At 37.2% G+C, this 22,660-nt stretch overlaps 1 protein-coding gene across 1 annotated transcript; it reads left to right on the forward strand.

The window, feature by feature from the left end:
• The first annotated feature begins 5,198 nt into the window (after window positions 1-5,198).
• mlycd (malonyl-CoA decarboxylase) lies at window positions 5,199-19,183 on the forward strand. The gene is made up of 5 exons (XM_077193537.1): window positions 5,199-5,832; window positions 13,253-13,365; window positions 13,452-13,608; window positions 13,868-14,020; window positions 17,894-19,183. Exons 1-5 carry the CDS (start codon window positions 5,287-5,289, stop codon window positions 18,437-18,439), a joined length of 1,515 nt encoding a protein of 504 aa, XP_077049652.1. The 5' UTR covers window positions 5,199-5,286; the 3' UTR covers window positions 18,440-19,183.
• Window positions 19,184-22,660: the final 3,477 nt, after the last annotated feature.

Below are 22,660 nucleotides of genomic sequence, written 5' to 3' on the forward strand. Positions count from 1 at the left end.
CGGACAAAAAGGTATCCCCGCCTCAAGATCACGCCGTTTGTTGATTTTGTCTCTACGGTTTCTGATTGGCTAACACAGCGCGGTTATTATTCTGCGGTCACAAGCCCCTTTCACACAGAGATTCCGGAAAATATACGGATAATGTGACCCGGCATTTGTCCCGGGATTGTTTGATTTCGGTTCATTCACACTGCCAGTGATTTGCCGGGATCTGTGAGTGCGTTCACACACAACCCATAAAGATCCAGTAAAGACACATGACGTCAGGATGAGACGTATAACTATCTTTAATATATTCATTTGAAACTCCCCCTGGCTCTGTTCTTGTTTAAGATTTTGTTTTCTGAAATAATGACTCTATTTGTATGTCCTTACTATTTCGTTAAGATTTAATAAAGATTTTTAAAAAATAAAATCGGAAGCAAAAAAAGGAAGGATACATAAAAAATAAAAGTTTATACGAGACTTGGTCTTTAATTAACATTAACATTGATTTGTGTGCAGTCTACATACAACTGTCCTGGTTGAAGTGTAGCCTTAATGCAATTGGTCAAATCGGTGTTGTTTTGAGGAAATTAACTGCATTCCCGCTGAAAAACAACCGTGGCTAATGCCGCATTACAGGCAACCTGGGGCCTATACCATGAAGCCGGTTTAGGTGGCTAGCCAGCTATGTTTCAGTTTAATTTGCGTCAACCCTGGGTTTTAGGGACCATGAAAGTGGTTTGGCTTTTAGCAGTGTTCATCGCCATAGTAACTTACGCTCCACGGCTAACCTGGTCCGGGGCAGGTTATGTTCTAGGTAAGAGGTTGCAAACCGAACTTGGACCAATCAGCTGTGAGCAAAGTGACACATGTCTGATGCGATAAAGTCACTCCACCTGTTTCAACTCAAAATTAAAGGTCACTACATAGCAAATGATTTTTACAGACAAAATTGTCTGGTTTTTAGTGATGCTTATTTAGAATAATAAATTTGTATGATTTAGATATTATTTATGTAATTATTATACCCTTTATCAATCACACATGTACAATTTTAGTTCATCAATTATTATTACGCAGTTTAAATGAATAAATATATAAAGGTAATATAAATACGCTTTAGCATCAATAGATGAAGCAATAAAATGACTACATGTGAGCTTAAATGTTCAATTCTCTCTATACCTTTATCAGCTGTATAAAATAACTTCAGAACTTTTACTTGCACTGATATACAGTAGCGAGACTTTTTCTTTTAGTTGTCCTCTTTCATAGACAGCTGTTTCTCCTTGCTGTGTAAATTTGTTTAAATTCTTAATATTTTAATACTTTTATTTAATAAGTGAATTGCGCTGCTTCTCTCGCGAGAAATTAATCTCAGTTTCACTCTCTCTCAACATGTGATTGGCTGTTCGCTACTGATGTCACACTTAAACTCCTAAACTCAGGATCAAAGCCTGAGTTGACAGAGAAAGTTGATGATCAGCATCATGGTACCAACAAAGCCTGGTTGGATTGGTTTGGTTTTGTCAACTCTAAACTAATCCTGTAACCCTGAGTTTGTTCAACTACCATCATGGTACAGGCCCCTGAAACCCGTGAAAGTGCACTGGAACGGCAGTCAAACCCGTGACTTCCGACCCGTGAACTCGTACTGGATCGATGTACTCCCAGTTACGAGGTCTGATGTCACATAGCCCGCGAAACCATACAAAACAACAATGGCAACTGAACTGAACGGACTTGCATATTTGGCTGATTATTGCTGCTGAAAAATTGTGGTGTTTTGGTCTGTACTAATCGGTCGCACCGGGAAAAAAATACATTTCGAGTTCTAAAGACTGCCAAAAGTTAAAGATAGAAGTGCAAAAAACGGATGAAAGAAGGCGTTTGTGTTTGAGAGAGGCACAGCAGCATTAGCCACATGTTAAATTAAGCATTGACTATGGCTAAAATGTTGACCTAAAGTAGTTAACTATGGCTACATTCACACTGTAAATATTCAAAATATAAATAAAAAAATATATATATTTAATTTGAAGTTTTTTTATCACTGTTTGTAAACTGCATTGGCACAATCATAAGAGATGAACCTGTCAAAAGTTATTTGGGAGCAAACACAAAGGGTGAACTTTACACAAAAATTGTCTGAGATAAGGCAAAAACATTGAAATATCAATTAAAAAGTATGGATTAACTGATCCTGGATAGCACAACATGGGATTTCCAAATCCAGATTAAACTTTTTAAACACCTGGGGCCTGTTCTTCGTACGTCGCTAACTCAGTTAGCTGGATTTGATTGTTGGCGATTTGGCATGATCTTGGATTGTTTGGTTCTTCGATAGCAACAGGTGCGCCAGATTGAACCTGCTCGCGAGCAGTCTTATTTCATGTTAACAGGATTAGATCGCGGCTTTTTAAGCGGAGCTGATACGGGAAGTCTTTTAGCGCAGCGCGATAGTGTACTTTTTGAGAGATATCATTTTTCTTATGACTCGTGAGGATGTCGTTTACATCATTAATTTGTTGGAAACGCATAAATGTTCGACTCGTCGGAGTCGGGCTTTAATAACATTGCAGGCAAGTTACTATTGCGATTCCTATCCAGATTTTATATCAAATTTTAAAAAGGCAGTTGACTGACTAAAATCTCTTAGATGGTGTGTGACTATGTTCCATATCACAAATATGACCAGGATCTTTGCATGACTCAAGAATTTTCAGAGATTTATGCACATTATTTGAACGTGGTAAGGAAAAATATAAATATCAAGCTCGCTCATTTATTACATACACGTATGCTTATCCTAACAGAACTGAATTTTTCCATTAAACAGGTGATTACAACAGGATCCTGCTTGGAGACAGGTGTTTTATGACCCCATTCCCTGACCCAAACCCCAGACCAGTTACAATGCAGCTCAAGCCAGGACAAGGGCACACAATGAAGTGAACTTTAGCCAACTAAAGTATCTGAAAGGTCTGAGGGTTGCACCTGAGAGAGCCTGTGACATTGCATGGGCCATATTACACAACACTGCACCATCAGAAAAAATATAAAACATTTCATTAATGTTTAATAAAAGACAAGACAAATATGCTTAGTTCCTTGATTTTTATTTTAATTGTTCTTTGTAAAGAAAAGCCAGTAATCAAGTCATCTTTTGCCTGCAAATAATATATATTGTACTCTGTGTGAAATAATATATTAGCACTTACTCTGAAGTTCCTATGAAGCAACTCTATCTCTAGTGCCAGTTTTTTTTTCTTTAAGTTGTCAAGTATTTTCAAAATACTCTGCTTTCTAGGGGTAGGGGTAAATCTGTCAAACACATGGCTTATGCATCAAAAATTAAAAGGAAAAGTACAACATTGCCCACCTCTGCATCGCTGCTTTGTGCAGACTCTTCTGTAGATGTGGACTCCTGCAACTCATATTAGAAATAATAGGTACTCAAGTGTAAATTAAGTAAAGTTATTTATGCTCTTAAAGATACCTGAGAGGGATTCTTCACTGTCCTGTGCATTGGGGGGAAGAATCGGCATTACAAAGTGTTGTAGCTACTTTCTTCCCTTTTGATGTAACATTAGAAAAAGTCCACTTACTGCACATGCTTCAGCCACTTGCTTGGGAACACATAAAAGTGTTGGTGTATTGTGTATACTGCACAAAAGATGAAAACACAATTTCATTACAATGAAGTACACTGGGGGGGGGGGGGGGGGGGGGGGAATGTGATCAATAACTCATGGTAACATATTTTTTTTTTACATTAACTATGTAGTTTCACAGTCACACATAGACTTTCACAAGTCAAAGCAATTCATTGCTACTCAAGGTTTAACAGATATGACTGGACAGCCATTTGGATTATAGGCCTACTTAATTTAATGCAGCAACAAATTATTTTACAGTGTACTAGGATCATTTAAAGTTCATTTACCAGCAGTGAAGGTGTTCTGCTCCTGGCCTCTGGCTGTGGGTCTGAGGAAGAGCTGAACCCAGGGATGCCCTCCACAAGGTTCACACTCAACCCAAGGGCCAGCTCTTCTGCCTGGGTGTGGGGGTGCAGGACCACCACCTGTTTGTTTTTCTTTTCTTTCTTTTTTTCTCAGCCTTTTTCTTGGTTGCTTTTATAAACAGGCAAACATTTATTAACAGTGCCTTTTTAAAAGAGATTAGTTAGTACAAATTACTATTATGTAGAATATTCTAGTACTTCACTTTTACTTGTTCCCATGTTAGTAGTGGGTGGTGACTCTGACATTACAATGAACAAAGTTTTTAAATATTTAGAAATTATTAAAATATCAAAATATATACTTTAATAAGTGATAAAAACATCTAACTACAAACTTAATTTGTCTGCTACGTTTTGCCAGCCCTCTCTCTTGGCTTTTGCACACTTTGAGGTGCTCCCTGGTGTTTCAATTAAGTTTTCAAATTCTGCATATCCTTCAAGCAATAACTCTTGCTCTTCTGTGGAGAAAAAAACCGAGCGCGCTCTTTGGCCATGGTGAGCAGCCAATAGCAGCGTTGCTGATCAATGTTTCTACTATCGATACATATCCCCTTTAATATTGCATGAACGCGCAATTATCTCAGATAACTCAATCCAGCTACACTAATCATAACCGGCAGGAGTGTTCGAACAACCTAATTAGCCGGATCATGATGAGCACGATGATATTATTTTGGATGTCTCGTTTGATCTCGGATGTTTTAAGCAACGTACGAAGAACGGGCCCCTGGGCCCTATACTAGTATTATCATTTTTGAAATCTTTGAACAGTATGCAATAATTGTATTATGAAAATTAATTGGTATGGAGATTGATATCATTATTTTTATCATTATCATTACTCTGTGGTAACTAAGATCTTTTAAATATGAAATTTAAAATTAGGGAGTAGAACATGGTCAACTAAATGTTCCTTATTTAAATCACTTCTCTTTCTCTCTCTTAGGAGTCAGTGATGATGTTGTCCATGTGTTTGTCCATCCATTGAAGTTCTGTCTATGTTGTTCAGGTCATGATCAAATTTGATAGATAGCGTCTTTTTTAAGATTAGTTCAAATTTGTGAGTTTGTAGGATATTTTTTATTATTATTATTATTGCATAACACAACAATAACAACATACACATACAGAGAATCACAATGTATTAAGTTGTACTTCGTACTGTCATTCATTTGACACACAATTGTGCACGGTTCCTTTAAGAGATCCCGGAAGTAGATGTGCATTTCAACATTGTATACAAGGTTTATTTCTGGTGCGAATTTGTCAGGCGTGCAATGACACCTTTCCACTTATCTACAGCCGCGCGCTCTTTGCTAAAGTATTATCGACACAGAGCTGTATTAAAAACGGTCGAGGGACTCAGAGCGTGGGAGTTCAGAAACATGTATCCATGCACTTCCATCGCAGAGCACAATAGCATGGAGGAGATCCTGAAAAAGACAGTGGTCCCATTGCCCACCTATGAGATGAGAGACAAATCTCCACCTCCACCTGAATCCAACAGTCTGGAGTTTATGCTCTTCTACAAGAGTTTAGAGAAAGAGCAAAGACTGGAGTTTCTCGAGAAGTTGTCTCATGATTTCGGGGTAGATCACAGATGGGCTTCGGATCTGGCTGGGAAGTTGCTGGACACTCAGGGGCGGGATGTGGCCACGATCCTGCAGGTGGAGGACAGGTTACGGTACAGTTTAACACCTCGGTACCGACAGCTCCTCACGCACATCAGCAAGGTTCAGGGCGGGGTGAAGTTTCTGGTGGACCTCAGGGCAGATCTCATCGAGTTCGCATCCTCAAAAATTAGTGACAGCTCACATATGAGGGTAAATAATCATAATTTCTTCGCTTTATGTAATATCAAATGTAATTGTTTTTGGGGTCATTCCAAGAAAAAAAGGTGGAGTTTGTGTCCTTCATACAGAGGTATGAAGCTACTTTTAAAAGTAATGTTACTCCTTTTAAAAAAGTAACTAATTGTGTCCCATTTTACGGAAAGCAATGTTACATTACAGTTACTGGGCTCGGCTTGCTTGTTTATTTTTAATAACAAAAATAAATTGCGAAAAAACAAAAGTTCTATTTTTGTCAAATATAAAGTCCATTCCACACCAAAAGTGAATTGATTATTTCACCTTTCACACCAAAAGTGAGATGATCCTTTTATGATCCAGTGCACACAAAGGCTCTGCTCCTTACTCTAAAATTCTCTCAATAAATGAGAAAACAAAGTAACTTTACTTATTTGCAAAAGTGACTCAAATATTTTGTTGTACATTTAAAAGTAATTCGTTACTTTACTACTTAAAAAAGTAATCTAATTAAATAACTCTCCAGATTTTAGTGAACTAAAAAGTTGAGTTGTGTCCCCAGGCTATGCACATCAACTTTTTTTTTTTTTTTTTTACCATAGTAACAGTTTCTTATTTCCTATATTTTTTTGTTTATTTATACATTTATAACTCTGTTTACATGATTTTGTAAATTAAATAGCTGTCTATCAAAAACATGATATAAAATTTATAAAAAAAAATTAAACATTTAATGTAGAAATATCATTATCTTTTTAATAAACACTTTGTAGGCAGGCACCTGTGTCATGGAATGACCTTTTGGCTTTTCAGAGGGTGTCAGTGAATACTGCATTCCAAAAAAAAAAAAAAAAAAGGCTTTGGTTATGACATGGCATGGAAACTTGTGATTTGCCCTTTCCCCTACTTTAGATCCTGGTGGTCTCTGATTTCACATGGCTGGTAGTGTTTGGAGCCAGATGACCTTTGTCCCACATTTGTGAACGTCACAGGCCTCAGCTGTGACATAGTTTGTAATGTTTTGGATTCATGGCATGCTATTTTAATTTAAGTCACAACGTCACATGGACACATGTCTGTTGACGCGAGTGTAAACTCTTCAGTGCCCAACATTTTGTTCCTGTTTTAGCTCCTCTAAATTTGGTCAAATTGATACAATTTCTCATCTGTTAAAGAAGAAGAAATTAATTGTGCAGAAATTATTTTATCCCTTTTTTCCTGCAGTATTCTACAGTATCATAACACTTGTTATTCCCAAAATTCAACAAATCCCCTTGCATGTTTGTGAGTTGAATATTTTGGCAAATTTGTCTATGCTTCCAGCTACCGGCAATAATGCATACAGCTTCATTTTACACATTTACCATGTTTAAAATCATTTCTACAGAATCCAAAGATCTTTTCCCTAAAAATCAGTGTAGAAAATGTGAAAATAGTCCGTCTGGACTGAGGTTTGGCCATTCCAGACTACAAACCTCCTTTTTTATGTATTCTTGTCCTTTGGGTCATTTTTCTGTTCATTCCATGAACTCAGCTTAACAGATTGACACTGTTTCTCCTCAAAGATTTATCTGTAATTGGCCTCATCTGTAAAGCCCTTGATGGCAACAATCATAGAAAGCATCCATCGAACCCTTCCATTGCACAAAAGGTTATTTATAGTGGAAGAAGGTGCTTCAAATTTTTAAAAAGACAGCCTTGCTTTCATTTGCGAGCAATTTAATGTGACATCTACTTTCAATAAGATCTATGAGGAATTACTGCATGTTTGATTGGCTTCATTTGATTTGAGTTTTTTGAGGCCAAGTAGGTCTTACCAGACCAAAAAATATATATATTTCAGGTTCTCTCTCATGGTGCTTACCAAACAGCAGTATGACATTCTCTGCCTTTTTCAAAAGTGAGCTTTTCTGTGAAGTGCAAAGAAATCATTGAATTCTGGACAGTTTCCCCCATTTCAGCCAAAGAGATGTGCAATACTCTTAGTGTTGTAGATGGCCTCTGGGTCACTTGCACAGTATCTCGTCTTGATGCTTATTTTTGAAGCAGTCCAATCTCCAATGTTTTTCCCCCATTTTGTTACAAAGGACTTCATAGTGATTTTTGGAAAGTTTGAAACTCTGTCAGTGTTTTTATATAGCCTTCTCAAGGTTTTTTTTTTTTTTTTAACACAGGTGGATTGAAAAACATAAGAATTGAATGCATGAGGTGAATTGTGGATAAGGGTCAGATTTACTAACAGCTTGCAACGGCGCAAACCCTCTTTTGGTTTCAAAACAAACTACTGTCAGGATTTACTACACGCAGTGAAAAATATGTGCTGAACAGGCATGGACACAGTTATTTTTGCGGCTTACCTTATTGCATATACATTTGTTGGAGTTTTCCTTTCAGACGCAAAATGTATGGGAGGAGAGTATTTAAATGAATCATGCAGGTGATTTACTAAGGTTTGGGCCAGTCAATTTACTGGTATTTGCACTATTATTTACCACCCAAAAAAGCATGTTTTAAACCAGATGCTTTTTGTGCTGCTCTTGATTGTGTTGGTCATTTTGGAAATGATCCGGCTTTGTCTGTGTTCTTTAATGTGCACGTCATCAGTAGATCACTCGCAGAACTTTCCACTCCCATCGGCACTTTTATGGGATTGCACTCTCATGCTAATTTATATATATATATATATATATATATATATATATATAATAGAAAATTGCTGCAATGCCATAGAATCATTATTTTTGGTTCCTCAAGAAACCTTCCAGTGAAGTTTTAAAAGAAACACATTTTTTTCTTAGTGTTTAAAGAACCTTTTCAACTATAAACAACCATTTGTATATATGATACAGAATTACTTTTACTAAAATAAATACAATTTGAATAAAATTTAAATGTAAATAGGTTGTAATTAGACATAAGAGTGGGAAATAATCAATGAAAGCTGAATACTTTCTGAAAGCACAATTGATGTCAAGCTGACATTCAGCCAAGCAATAATTTGGTCACATGACCATTCATTGTGTATTCTGCACTTCATTTAAAAGCCCTTTTACCTGTTAGTGAGTGTTAGCACAGCTCTCAGCGTTGGCTTCCCTTGCTTCTCTCTGTCTATAATAATATTGCATTACAGCATATCCCTAAGGAATGCTTCTGAGAAACCATCTGGCACATCTCCAGCCCACTAGGCCCTATCAGAAATCAGATTCTGTGTCATTAATATGTCTGAGTTAGTGACAGTGGGGTGAAATAGCAGCCAGATGCAGAGTAAGGAGGTTTCCTGTTACCCAAACTGTCCATCAGTTGAAACATTGCTAAGATAAGTTACACGCTCTGCAAGCTTTACGAATTGAACAGTGCAATTTTCAGTAAAATGTGTTCATAAAGTGATAATAAAATACATTGGATATTATTAGTACATGGACTAGAATGAAATGTGACATTGCAAACCATATTTTCTTCAACATTCTTACTGCTTCAAATTAATAATCAGGAATATATTAACATTAATTTACCCGTTAATTGGGAATCACTTCTCAAGATTGGTGTAAAAATAAACCGCATTAGTACTCTGTGTACCTGTTAGTATTATAAATGACTACAACACCTCTGATTCACCGACAAAGAGAGTGAAAACTAGATCTAAAACCCATAAACTGTGAACTAGCTCCTGAACTGATTTAGCTCACCTCCTACCAGCCAGAGTGCTCAAGAGCAAAATGCATTAAAATGACAATAATCGGTCAAGACAGAGAACAGCTAAGATGCTGAGCTTTGCAGTAAACTTTAATCACACTTCCCAAACTCTCTCGATCAGAAATATCAGGATCCCAAAGAAATGTCAGTTCAAATCTCTGCGCAGGTATATATCTTGATATATAATCGATAAACAGATGTAGTCTGTCTGGACTCAAACAAGTGTCCTGCAGATCTCCTCTGAGTCTGCATTGTATTGGACTCTCAGCAAGCTTTCCACAGTTTTCCTCAGAGCAATTTAGGTTGACTGTGCTGATTTGCTCTCTGCAATATTAGTGATTGAAAGTTACATTGGGTGACTTGTCAGTAAGCCATTTACATTTCCTCAGTCCATTAGTTTTGAGATTTACATCCGGTTTATATTATAGCAGGAGAGGTCTACTCTCTGAAGCATTTTAAAAAGAAAAAAAAAGCATTTTGAATCATTATTGATGTACCGAGGGCAAAAAAAAAATTATTTGGCTTGAATCCTAAAACAAAAACATCAATAACTATGTCACTTTGATTAACATTCCAATATTTCTATATGCCATTTCAACATATTTTACAAAGCTACATTTATGAATTTAATATTTTGAAAGTTTTTACATTTATGTGTTGCTTTTGGTGTAAAAAAAAATAGAAATAGCCTACTTAACAGTTATATAAGAGTTTATAAGAAAATAAGTGTTCTTTTCCCTTTTTCCCCCCTTTTTCTTTTGCTATTAAAGGAGTTCACCCAAAAATATTTTTTGGACCCTAATGACTTTCAATATATATTCTTTTGTATTTCATAGAGGAAAGAAAATCATACCACTAGAGGGCGAGTAAATAATGACCGAATTTTCATTTTTTGGGTGATCTATCCCTTTAAGCCATTTATATATTTTACAGCATATTTTACAAAGCTATATTTATGATTTTAAACGTTTACTTAAAGCCTTTATATATAATGCATTATAAAGGTAATTATAATGAATGTTATAATGCATTATATATTTTCTTTAATTATTGTATACAAAGTTAAAAATTATTTTAACATTTGCAGAATTTTGGTTATATCCGAAGTTGCTAGTTTGTCATGTGTTTTAATGCATTATATTTTCTAAAGGTAAGTTTAATGAATAGATATGTATTATAATACTGTATGTAAGTGTTATATACAATACATTATATGGTACATTACAAGGCATAAGTAATGCATTCAATACTTGTAATACAATTATAAGGCTTTGCATAGAAAGTGTTACCAAGTATTTTTCTTAAATGCTCACGGTGTAAAAAGGCTTTCATTTTATGTGTGAACATGTATCGCTCTAATGCCATGATTTCTTCCATTTGCACCTGCCTTCTCCACTTTTCATTCATGTTGGTAAAATCTGAGAATGTCAAAAGCTCAATTTCAGGTGCAGTCATTGACACGTCCTTGACATTCTTGCTTTTGTGCTGTGCAGTTTCCACGCAGCAAATGTTCTCTGCCCTTTTAAGTTTCAGCATGGCAAAGGTTTTTCTAGCACTTTGGTGGGATTAATAATTTGTGATCTCTGCATCTGCCTTGAGGCTTATACTTTAGTTTGAGTTAGAAATCTTCCCCTCTCTTAGGCACACAAGAAAATATATGAAACGGCCCAAACAGTGCGGTGCTTTTGAAAGTTGTGGCCTGCAGTGCGATGGTACATATCAAAGTTGGATTCCACTTATGGACGCTTGGCCCCAGAGTAAATTCAGCCGTGTAAGCAAATACAAAACTCTTTTTGGGCGAATACTTTCAGCTGCCCTGAATTTGAAGGTAGAACATCGAATAAAGTAATTTCCCAGCCCAGAGAGGATTTGATGAGTTTAATGTTAAGTGGAACGGTGACTTCTGGGGCAGCCATAGGCTGTGGATTGCACTCTGAGTAAAGCTGAGATAGACTGAAAAGCAAAATGCTAGACTACTACTCCAGTTCAGTCCCCAATGGCCTGCTTTCCTTGATCAGCCATCCTGTTTTCAGGCAACACTACAATCCGAACTTTGTTACATTGTTTTGGTGCTACTGAGCTATTGGGAGCTTCAGACATCTTACCTTCACACCCCCTGGTTATTTTCTACATGCAAATGCATCACTTAGTGGCACATTTATGTATGCTGATCTAAGCAAGCGGGCTTTATTGGGAAAACTGTGCTGAGAAATGATAATTCGAGATCTTTTGCTTGCAGGCACTGCTGAAAGTGCTAAAATAAGCTCCGATTTTTTACGCATACTACCTATAGATGAGGGCGAAGCAAGCACAGACGTTGATGTTTGATTGACAGACCAACAATTGTTTTAAGCACATGCATCTCTGGGACAGGCTAGCCTAGAATTTTTAAAGCTGCTTTGTGTGAGTGCACCAGCAACTAGATCTAGATATTTGTATGCGTGCTGTGTTGCTCATCACCATTATGAAAGAAATCTGACCCTCGAGGGAGAGTGCAGAACCATATCTCATGTGGAGAGCAACAGCTCTTTGATGAAATGGAACTGTGTTTACCACAGAAATCTTTCAGCGTCCTCCAATGGACACTTACACCGATTCCTATGCTCTAATGAGAACACCACCAGAGCAAATAAACAGATGCCAGAGCTGCAGAGGGAAATGAGACTCCTCTGATTCTGAAAGTGTTGTATACGGGACAGATGAAATGGCAGCAACTATGAGTTGGTGGGGTTGCTTTACAATATCTGTGAAAGCGCCTGTGAAATATTCATTCCACCATCAGAAGCCGCACACTTTATAATTAGGCATCATTATGAGCGCAGCTGTACTGAGAACGGTTCTTGAAAATCATTGGGTATTGCACATGAATTATAATATTAAACCGGCAATGATCTACACTTTTGCAGCATATAATTTTTCCCCCTGAAGTCCATTTATAATATTCGTCAACGTTTTTTGCACATGATTTAATTTTGCATGACCATTTTTAATACTACCTTTGACATTTACGATTAAACAGGCTGGTTTTGCAGCTATTCTTTTAAGACTCTAGGTAAATAACCTCTTCAAAAAACTGTGATGATTTCTGGATGACCCATTTTTAGGGCCTGAGCACTGATCGTATGAGGACTCTTGGAATTGCTCCAAAACCTTTGCAGGTTGCATTTCAAGGCGGTTCAATTCAGTATTTCCATATGTAACTTTAGGTTTGTGTTAGATTTGTAATGAAAAAATATCAAATAAAAATATTTAAAACATTAATTTAACAGTATTAATTTTAACATAACACACATAACTTTGTGCCTATTGAAAAATGTGTATGACTGGAATCACATTTAAAAAGCAAATGATTCCTTTTTTTATTTGAGTCTGATTGATCTGGTTTAATTCGGGTCAGGTTCAATCCAAGGTTATTGTGGTTAACTAAAACAATTAAATACTTATTTATTAATGAACTTATTATAACTTATTATTATTTTTGTTAATTGAAATAAACCTGAAATAAAATGAAATGTAAATATTATTAAAAATAAGTTTGTTGAAGCACTAAAATTCAACCTAAACCTCATTCAAAATATTCATAAAATATGATAGTACATAAATAATAGTGTATAAAGATTTTCAAAACTTAAAAAATAGGGGACTTTATGCTGTAGGACGGTATATTCTGGTGATGAAACTACATGTTCACTTCTCACATTCTTCATCTGTTCTTCTGTGTTTGTGTATTTTGGTTTCTTAGGATCTGAACAGCACTCTGAAGAGTCTTCTGTCAGAATGGTTCTCTGTTGGGTTACTCCGACTCGAAAGAATCACTTGGCAGTCCCCTTGCGAGATCCTTCAGAAGATCAGCCAGTAAGATCTCTCTCGTACATGCAAACATTTCCTTTTTATTTCACGTCCCAGTTGAGCCTTTTTTCTTTTTTCATCTGATCCTACAGGTACGAGGCGGTCCACCCTGTGCGGAACTGGACGGATATCAAACGGAGAGTGGGGCCGTACCGTCGATGTTATGCCTTCACCCACGCTTCAATGCCCGGAGAACCACTGGTGGTGCTGCATGTTGCCTTAACTGAGGACATAGCAAATAATATCCAGGTAAATACAAATGGAAATCACATTTGTTTTTCATCACAAAGAAAAATGGCTTGATGGTTAAAATTTAAATAGTGTAAATGTGTTATTGGGTCCATGAATGGTAGAAAGGGTCCTTGTGCAGGATCAGGCAAATGTATTCAGAGACAGTAGTGGAGTAATACAGAGAAAAAAGACAATATGCTCAGAATGTATAGGAATCTGCCAATGCCTCCAGCGAGTCCCCTGTGAGTCTGTTACTATGTGCCTCTTATTTTCCCAGGGAATCGTGAGAGAGTTTGCTACTTTAGACGCAGACGAGGATGTGAACAAGATCAATGCTGCCATCTTCTACTCCATCTCCTCCACTCAGGCTGGGCTGCAGGGGGTGGAGCTTGGCAATTACCTCATCAAGAGAGTGGTCCGAGAACTGCAGGTGGGCAAATGAATGAGAACATAAATCATAAAAAGATGTTAGTGCTGGTTATGTTCATCACAGCTGTTTTAAGAATTATTGCATAAATGAAAAATAAATGCTAGGAATCACCCTATATATAATACTATAATAATATAATAAACTATTATAATAATGAATCTGTAATACACTACTAACATAAACTAAAAGGGTTGATATAGTAATTAATAAATTGTTTTAGACATTTCTTCAAATAAACAATAGTTTATTAATAAGAAATAAATTTCATTTTACCTCTTGATTTATCTTTTTATAGCAGTTTAATAAAGTTAGATTTTTAAAAATATATTTACATTAATTACATTGGGTTTAAAAATTACAATGAAACATCTTAAATTGTGGCGCTCATGGCGTTAGATACTGAAAAAAGCAATATACAATGCTTTAAACAATATATAAATAATAAGGAATAAAACAATATATTGACTTATAAACAAGTTCTAAAGCCGCTTTGAATGTCTAATCAATAGCCTCTTTTACACCTACAGTCTTTACTGGTAAATGACAATTTTTACTATATCTTTCTATGGCTGTAATTGTATGTTTACTAGAAATGTCTATATGGTAATTTTCGAGTAATTTACCAGGTTTAATGTGTGAAAGGGGCCTATGTTAATCTATAATGTAATGTATTCAAATTATCTTTGTCTAGGGGATTTTGTCAACAAATACTAAATGCAATTTAATGCAATTAATTAATTGGCATTTTATAATCAATTCAATAAAAACATTTATTTGATTGACAACCTTAAATACTATAATATGTTTAATATATTTGTCCCACCGTATCACCTAGTGCCAGGCATTGTACATTTCTATCTATATACATTGTATTTTTCTATCTGGAAGGGAGAAAAAAGCAGGAAAACTAATAACTTTTCAGCTGTCACCCTCAATAACATGAGGAAGGAGGGACTCATGGCATGTCACAGAGCTGCCTCTTTACTAGATGAAGGCGGAATTAAATGGAAAAGAAACGAGAGGCACTCAGGTTTATAGATTTGGATGAGTTTTTCTTCAGCAGGAGTGTTGGTGAAACAAAGTGGCGGGTGGCTGTTTGTGTAATAGAGTTTGTGTAATGTGTAAACCCTAGTAAAGAGCTCTCTGCGAACGGCTGCGCTTCTCTGAGTGCTGATTTACCCATATGAGAGGTTGAAGGCATCATTTGAGTGGAAATGACAGCTGATAGATATTATTTCATGCAAATTGTGCATGTTGATGCTCTGGATTTGTGTTTGAATTAGATTGTTTTTGAAGGGAGGGTGTGTGTGTGTGTGTGTGTGTGTGTGTGTGTGTGTGTGTGTGTGTGTGTGTGTGTGTGTAGCTCGCTCGTTTATCTTTGAATCGAATTCTCTTCATCTCAGTCCATATTCACATTAGCCTTACAACCATATTTTCTATCAAAATACAATTTTTCCACCAGTTATAGTTACTATTGTAAATTATGTTTTTTTTTTTCATTTTCTGAAGAACAGTGCCAAGTTTAACGGTTTAAACAAGTAAATGAGGCTTTCAGATATTTTATTTATTTACTTTTGTCAATATTGATGACAGTGATTAAACTTGAGGAAAAGTTAGTGTAATCTTGTAACCTTTAAAGAAATGTTCACAAAAAGATTCTTTAGGGAGCCGATAATGGTTCTTCTATGATATCACTGCGAATACCGAATGGAACCTTTTTATTTTAAAGCATGCGGGTACTTTATACCTTCTTTCAAACTACAAAGACCTTTGTCAGGGTATCACCATATTTAATTGTTGACAAGAATGAAAATGAGGCAGTGAGGGATAGAATACAGTGCATTCAATAGTTGTTTAACAACAATCCGATGAATCATCTTTCAGTTTTGAATCCGATGAATCAGTTTTAAAAGTTGTGAAAATTACGTGACCTATGACCTTTATTCCATGCGTGCCATTCTAAAAACTGTATGTCTATCCCTTATAGCCTCGTTTTCATTTAATATGGCTTCTTACTAGCCTAGAAATCTAGACGCACCCTAGCAACAGCAAAATTTATTTTGCAGCCAGGGTAGTCTAGCAACTCACCGTTGGGTTTCGAGCTGCAAAAAACAAACTCTAGTCAGGCCAATCACATAGTGTATAGAGTTTGTGGGCGGGCTTAACATAATGACTGCAGAGATGTGACGGTTCCGCGTGAATTCCCTGCTACTTGAAAACAAAGAAGATGACTGCTGCTGCTGGCGAACAGCGGCCTTTCGAATCGGCTTTGGCCGTGACTCTGGAGGACTTGGAGTTAAGCTTTTCTTTGAGAAAAGAACAAAGAATGGCACTTAAGTCATTCTTAAAAAAGGAAGATGGTTCTGAGTTTTGCCGACCGGATACGGCAAAAGTTTAATATATCAACTAGCTCCGCTGGTGGGAAAGCGCATGGGACTCACTCAGCCACAACCATTCATTGCTCTGGTTGGTTGTAGCGTTGTCCTATTGCGTGCAGAGGGAATTTGAAAGACAACCGTTTATCCCGCCCCTCGGATTGAGGCATGCCAATGGTGAGTTCCCAGACCTAACATCTTGATGTGGGTCTGCTTTGCCAGGCTAGCGTCTTACCTGACTAAGGTCTATAAACTTTAGACAAACATGTCATCTCAAGTGTTCACGGTTAAGCAATGAGAATGATTTGGCTCGACGGTGGAAAAGCATCTATAGATGCCGATAAATAACCTTTGTTTTTTAAGAGTGTGAGTGTCTGAGCTCATCCTTCCACTGAAGAAAGAGTAAAGGTGACTCACCATGCCCCAAGGGGATGATTGGCGTGATGGATGGATGATAGACAGAAAAAAAGAGGTGGAGAAAGGTCACACTGTGATTTAGGAGAAGAGGAGGAGGGTCTGCTTGTCTTTCAGCAGAATCCTCACGGGGCTCTTTTGCACTCACTTTCTTACATTCAATCTCTTCTTGTCCTTGCTCTTCATTCTCTCTCTTTTTCGCTCTCTGTAGCTTTAAATCTGCTGACCGATGTTTTACTGTAAATTGAGTTGATGAATGAAAAGTGACCCTTGGACATGCTTAATCTTCCTTCTCTCCGGCCTGTCTGAAGGAGTGATGCATGGCAAAGAATGAAAGCGAGAGAGAAGTGTGATGGACTTGAGATGTGGAGGACTTAAAATCTCTGCTCCTCTGGGGCCAGTCTGACACATTTGGTTTGTTCAGTGCTTTCTTCTGGATGAATATGGGCATAAGAGGGAGAGAAAATGAGTGAATCTATGCCCTTGTGGGCGAAGAGAAAGAGACACTGTGGACTTGTTCAACATGGTTTTTAAATCAGCACAAATGGAATGTGTGGGATAGGAAATGAGAAAAAAGAAAATGAAGTAGAGAGGATATACTACTGTCCAAAAGTTTATTTTTTGAAAGAAATGAATACTTTTATCCAGCAATGCTGCATTCAATTGATCAAAAGAGACAGTAAGAACATTTATGAAGTTATAAAATATATCAAATAAATGCTGTTCTTACGAACTTTCTTTACACACAAAAAAGCAGCACTTCTGCTTTTAACATGTATAATAATAGGAAATCAGCATAAGAACAACACCATATCAGCATATTAGAATGATTTCTGAATGATTATGTTACACTGAAAAGTAATGCTTGCTGAATGTTTCTCACACATACTTTAAAATATATTAAAATGGGAAAGTTAATTACAATGGTAATAGTTTTTTACTACGTTACTCTTTTTACTGCATTTTTGATCAAATAAATGCAGCCATGGATGTAAGTATAGATATTTGACAGAGTATAGACAGACACGCGAGTTTGTTAGTTTAGATATTTGAGCGTTTACTGTCTGTTTATTTTCCTGTGCAGAGTGAGTTCCCCCACATGGCCCAGTTCTCCAGTCTGTCTCCCATCCCTGGCTTCTCCTCATGGCTGCAAGGGGCTCTCGGACAGCACAAGAAGGAGGGACGTGCCACGGAGCTCCTCTCTGAGCAGGAGTGGAGGGAGGTGGAGGATGTGACAGGAGCTGCCCCCGGTGCTCCGGCTCTGGAGGCCCTGCGCAGGCTCATCGGCACCAGCGATTGGATCCGTTCGGATCGCCTGCTCCACTCTCTGGAACCTGCGCTAATGCGGCTCTGTGCCTGGTATCTGTATGGAGAGAAACGACGGGGCTACGCCCTAAACCCTGTGGCCAACTTCCACCTTCAGAACGGTGCCACCATGTGGAGGCTGAACTGGCAAGCGGACACGAGCCCGCGGGGCATCGCCAACTCCTGTGGCATAATGGTTAATTATCGCTACTTTTTGCAAGAGACCAGCACTAACAGCGCTGCCTACATGCAGAATAAATTCATCAAGGCCTCGGAGCAGGTGCTGGGACTGGTGTCGCAATTCCAGAAGAGCAGCAAACTCTGAATCAAATCTGTGGCTCTGCATTGGGACAAGATGATCTGCACTTAAATTCAGGGTTATAATTTTTTATATCTGATCTGCACTGGGTGGATAAACGCAATTAGGGTTAAATGAGCCTTATACAGATCCATTGGGGTCTGCGACTGAAACCAGATTGTCACATTTCATTTTTAGTTGAGATGGACAGTTGTACTCTGCCTTTCTGAAAGACAATAATCCAATAAATCTAATTTTAAAGGGACATGTACTCACCCTGAATACCTGTATGAATTTCTTTCCTGCTTAGAGATTCTTCTTGCAGACTTTCCTCCAATAGTACTTCACAATGACCACATACATAGTGTCCAAAAGGATGATAAAGCATTAGTAGTCCATGTGATTTGTGCACTATATTACATGAAGGTATACAACAGCTTTTTGTGAAGAGAAATCAAATGTGAATTGCCATACACCATTTTTAAGGTGTGCAAAATACCAATTAATTCAAGAGAAGAAAAGGATAATTGTCCAAACGATTCTATTTGTCTTGGCCCTTTTCAGCAGTGCTGGAGTTATGCCTCTGTTTGATTAGCTGGTTGCTGATTTTGATGAGGACTTATGCTACACTTTGAAAGACTGGGGGTAATGAAGCAGGAAAAATCTATCAGCCCCTGTCATGTCTTTGCCTTCTCAGCGTGTGTATGTAAGAGAGCGTGCCAGCGCGACTGAGTAGAAACTGCTGTAATAAATGATGTTTTGATTCCTTCATTAGTGTGATCTGATTCACTGTGAAATGGCTGTCTGTATGTTCAAATGTGACTCATTGTGCGCACGATTGTGTGCTAGCTAAAAATATTTATTTATATATAAAAATTCGACCTATCTTCCAAAACTGATTTTCTTTCTTTTGTTTCTATTCTAAACATGATGTGCTATCTCGGATGTTTGATCGATATTGGGCAATGGAGGCTGTTCAAACGTTTTTAACAAGAGGACAGTACACTATCTCGTTGGGCCAGATCCTATCACATTTGGACAGATCCGTTCCATGGCGTTTTAACTGGCGGTGTTTAAAGAGATTTAGCACTCTCCAGCAAGCACTTCATTCCTCCGTGACTCTGGTGTCTGATAACAGACTGCAGTGTTCAAGTAGGCCTCCAGTGTTTTTCTCTGTCTATTGTGTAAAGTATCTCAGTGTAAGTTGACTGTGAAATTGCATTTTTAACTCTCAAAGGAGGCACGCATCTCCCCCCTCCCTCTGTGCGGTGTCCTAAAATCTAATGAAGTGAGAAATAAAGCTAAAATGAATTGATGATAAATTTATGATATTTCACTTAAACTGAGCACGAGGTGGAAACGGAACAAAGAAGACAATGTTTAAAGGATGCCCTTGAGAAACTCCTCCCACAGTAAGAGAGGAAGTGAGGAAAAACACATCTGTAGTCACAGGCCCAAGGCTGGATAGCCTTACTTCACAACATCAAGTGCTTTACTATGAGGCAAATACATGCGGTTACCATGGCAACAGCTGGGCAACTTAGCATAACTTCCACGACACGGTTCAAACGCAGTACATTTGTCCTCTTCAGATTAGTTTTTACCAAATCTGAAGCTTGTTTAGTATAAAATATGTCTGTTTTGCATTATTTGCATGGTTTAAGGACATTTGAAGTGAAACCGAAAGGCTATTCGTTTTTACCGTCTCACAAAAACATAATGGATCAGGAAATGAAGTGTAAAGAGTCCTAATGTTTTTAGCCATTCATGAAAAAAAGACTTTTCCATACAAGTAAAATATCCCGCATTGTTGTATGCCACAAAATTTAAGCGAACAAGAATTCAGTTGGCGATTATGACCTAATAAATTTGTTTACTGTGCTAGTGGCGCTACTTGAAAAATATGCATTTTGAGGACTAATGGGACGACTCTGGGGAGGACTAAAGGTGTTACTCATCATTTGCATTCAGAATTTACAAATAAGCCTCAGGTACTTGTTGGTATTCAAATCTTGCTTCTGTGTCATATACTGGCACTCACAGAGATGATGAATGGCACAATTTTTAAGCTGTTAAATTATTTTGGTAGGATTTAAAAACTTATACTAATGGAAAATTGGGATGTTTGATAGAAATGTGTGTATTTTTATAAATATTGATTCTGTATTTCTTTTACAGAATGACAAAAATAATAGGCTACTTAGCAATTTTAGGAAATTACTATACACAAAAATAAATGGGCTCTTTGTGAACCAAATTTCTTACATTTTATAAATGATTTTAAATTATACAAACTTTTTTGTGACACTAAAAACAAAAAAGCACTGAAAACGTAATGTTTTAAAAGAAATTTGATGACTAACATTTCATGTACATTCAAACTATGTGAATGTACATCGACTAACAATGTCTTCAGCTTTGTACAAACTTAATTCTGCACCAACCGAATACCAGAGCGACAGTACATTGAAGTTTCTGAATTAATTAGTGTTGTTAAACATGGGAGGCAAATCGTTGGTACGTGAATTATTCAATGCTTCATGAAAGACAAGTATCTTTGTTTTGGTCCAGGGTTAATCAATACTGTTGACCAAATTGTTTAAGTGATGATTCTAATGACTCAAAGATTCTTGTTTCATATACTGAATGAATGTGTTGTTGAGAGACTCGACTAGGCGGATGATTTGACCCACTCGCTTCATGTTGAATAAATCGTTTGAGTAAATGATTCAAGGACTTACTACAATGGAACCTGTAGAAAGAGCCAATTAATGACAAACATCTACCACTGTCTTGAATGTGCAAACACAGAAAAGCGGAGATATACAAACAGTCTCAGTATTGCTGGACTGTTATATTGCATCTTGGCTCACAGTTCGACTGGAACTGTTTTAATAATGAAAGTTGCGTAATATGATACTGTGTTAATATCACTAGTGATCTGCCTGACCAGAATAGCAACACTAGATCTAAACACAAGACCTTCAAGACCTCAAAGAGCATTTCACAGTGACCTGGAAGATTCAGCAAAGCATGTTAATCAACACACCCGCAGCTGCCGGCCAACCACACATTAACATTTTAGTGCCCATTTGTTAATACGCAATTACAGGCAGGATGGATTAGGACGCACTTTACACCCTTTTTAATGGCTGTGAGCTTGTCATTACAGTTAAGTTAAGCACATGCTGAACAATGTTCAATTGCCCAAATTTTCCAATAGCACATTAATCAATTTGCTGTTTGATTGCCATTCTTATGGATTCCACATGCAGAATATCTGAGAATTCTCATTTCTATTTATTGATGTGCTACCTCAGGTCTTCACGCAAACCATTTTTTAATTGAGACACAGTAGATTGTATTGTAAGCATGCGGGGTGCTCATAAAAATGCATGTGAAACGATGGATATGAGAATGGGCTGAAATGAGCAAATATGCGGTTTAATACCTCACTGAATTCACACAATAAGTCATTGAAGTGGAGGAATTCACAGAAAAGGTTACCGTGGAAAGACAGCTTAGTCCAAAAAAAAAAGCGGGGCATCGAGAGGGGAAAAGTGATTTTACTGTCTTTTGATAAGACTATGGAATTGCTCAAGTGTATAAGGGAAATGATAGGAAAGAGTGAAATTGGCTCTTTTTTTTTGTTCATTTAAACATACAGGAAAAAAGGTCTGAAATTGTACAATGTGGCATGTGAAATTTTCAAGTGTCACGTGACTTGGTTTTAAACATATTTCAGTTGCTCAGGTCGACACCCCAATGCAATATAAAAGAACAATAAAAAAGGAACAGGAATATTAAGAACAGGAATATAAATGGTTCAATCATATAGCATATTGACCTATAAGCTCTTTACATGAGTTGTTCACTAATGTATCTGCAGGTGAACCATTCTAGAAAACTTTAAAGTATTAAAAAGTTGTCTCTTTCTTTCTCCCCATCTATCTCTCTCAGGGCTAGAACATTGGGAGCCTCAACTGTAGTATAAATTAAGAATGCTTGCTTCATTTCACTCTGTACGGGCAAACTGCAAAAAAAGATTCAATTTTGAAATGCGCTTCCATTTTTATCATATAATGATGACTACTGGCAGATGTTGGCAAGTGGAGAGGATATTAGCAATGTACCTGAATAAAGATGGACGGGGTCGGAGATATTCTACACTCCACTGTGTGTCCTGAGTGTAGAAACTAATGAACTTAACCAGTCTTTAAGGATACCATTACTACCAGTCAACTGGCC

This window comes from Siphateles boraxobius, unplaced genomic scaffold (genome assembly GCF_051911475.1).
Source record: "Siphateles boraxobius isolate OS27281-9 unplaced genomic scaffold, OSU_SipBor_1 31, whole genome shotgun sequence".
Classification (NCBI taxonomy): Eukaryota; Metazoa; Chordata; class Actinopteri; order Cypriniformes; family Leuciscidae; genus Siphateles; species Siphateles boraxobius.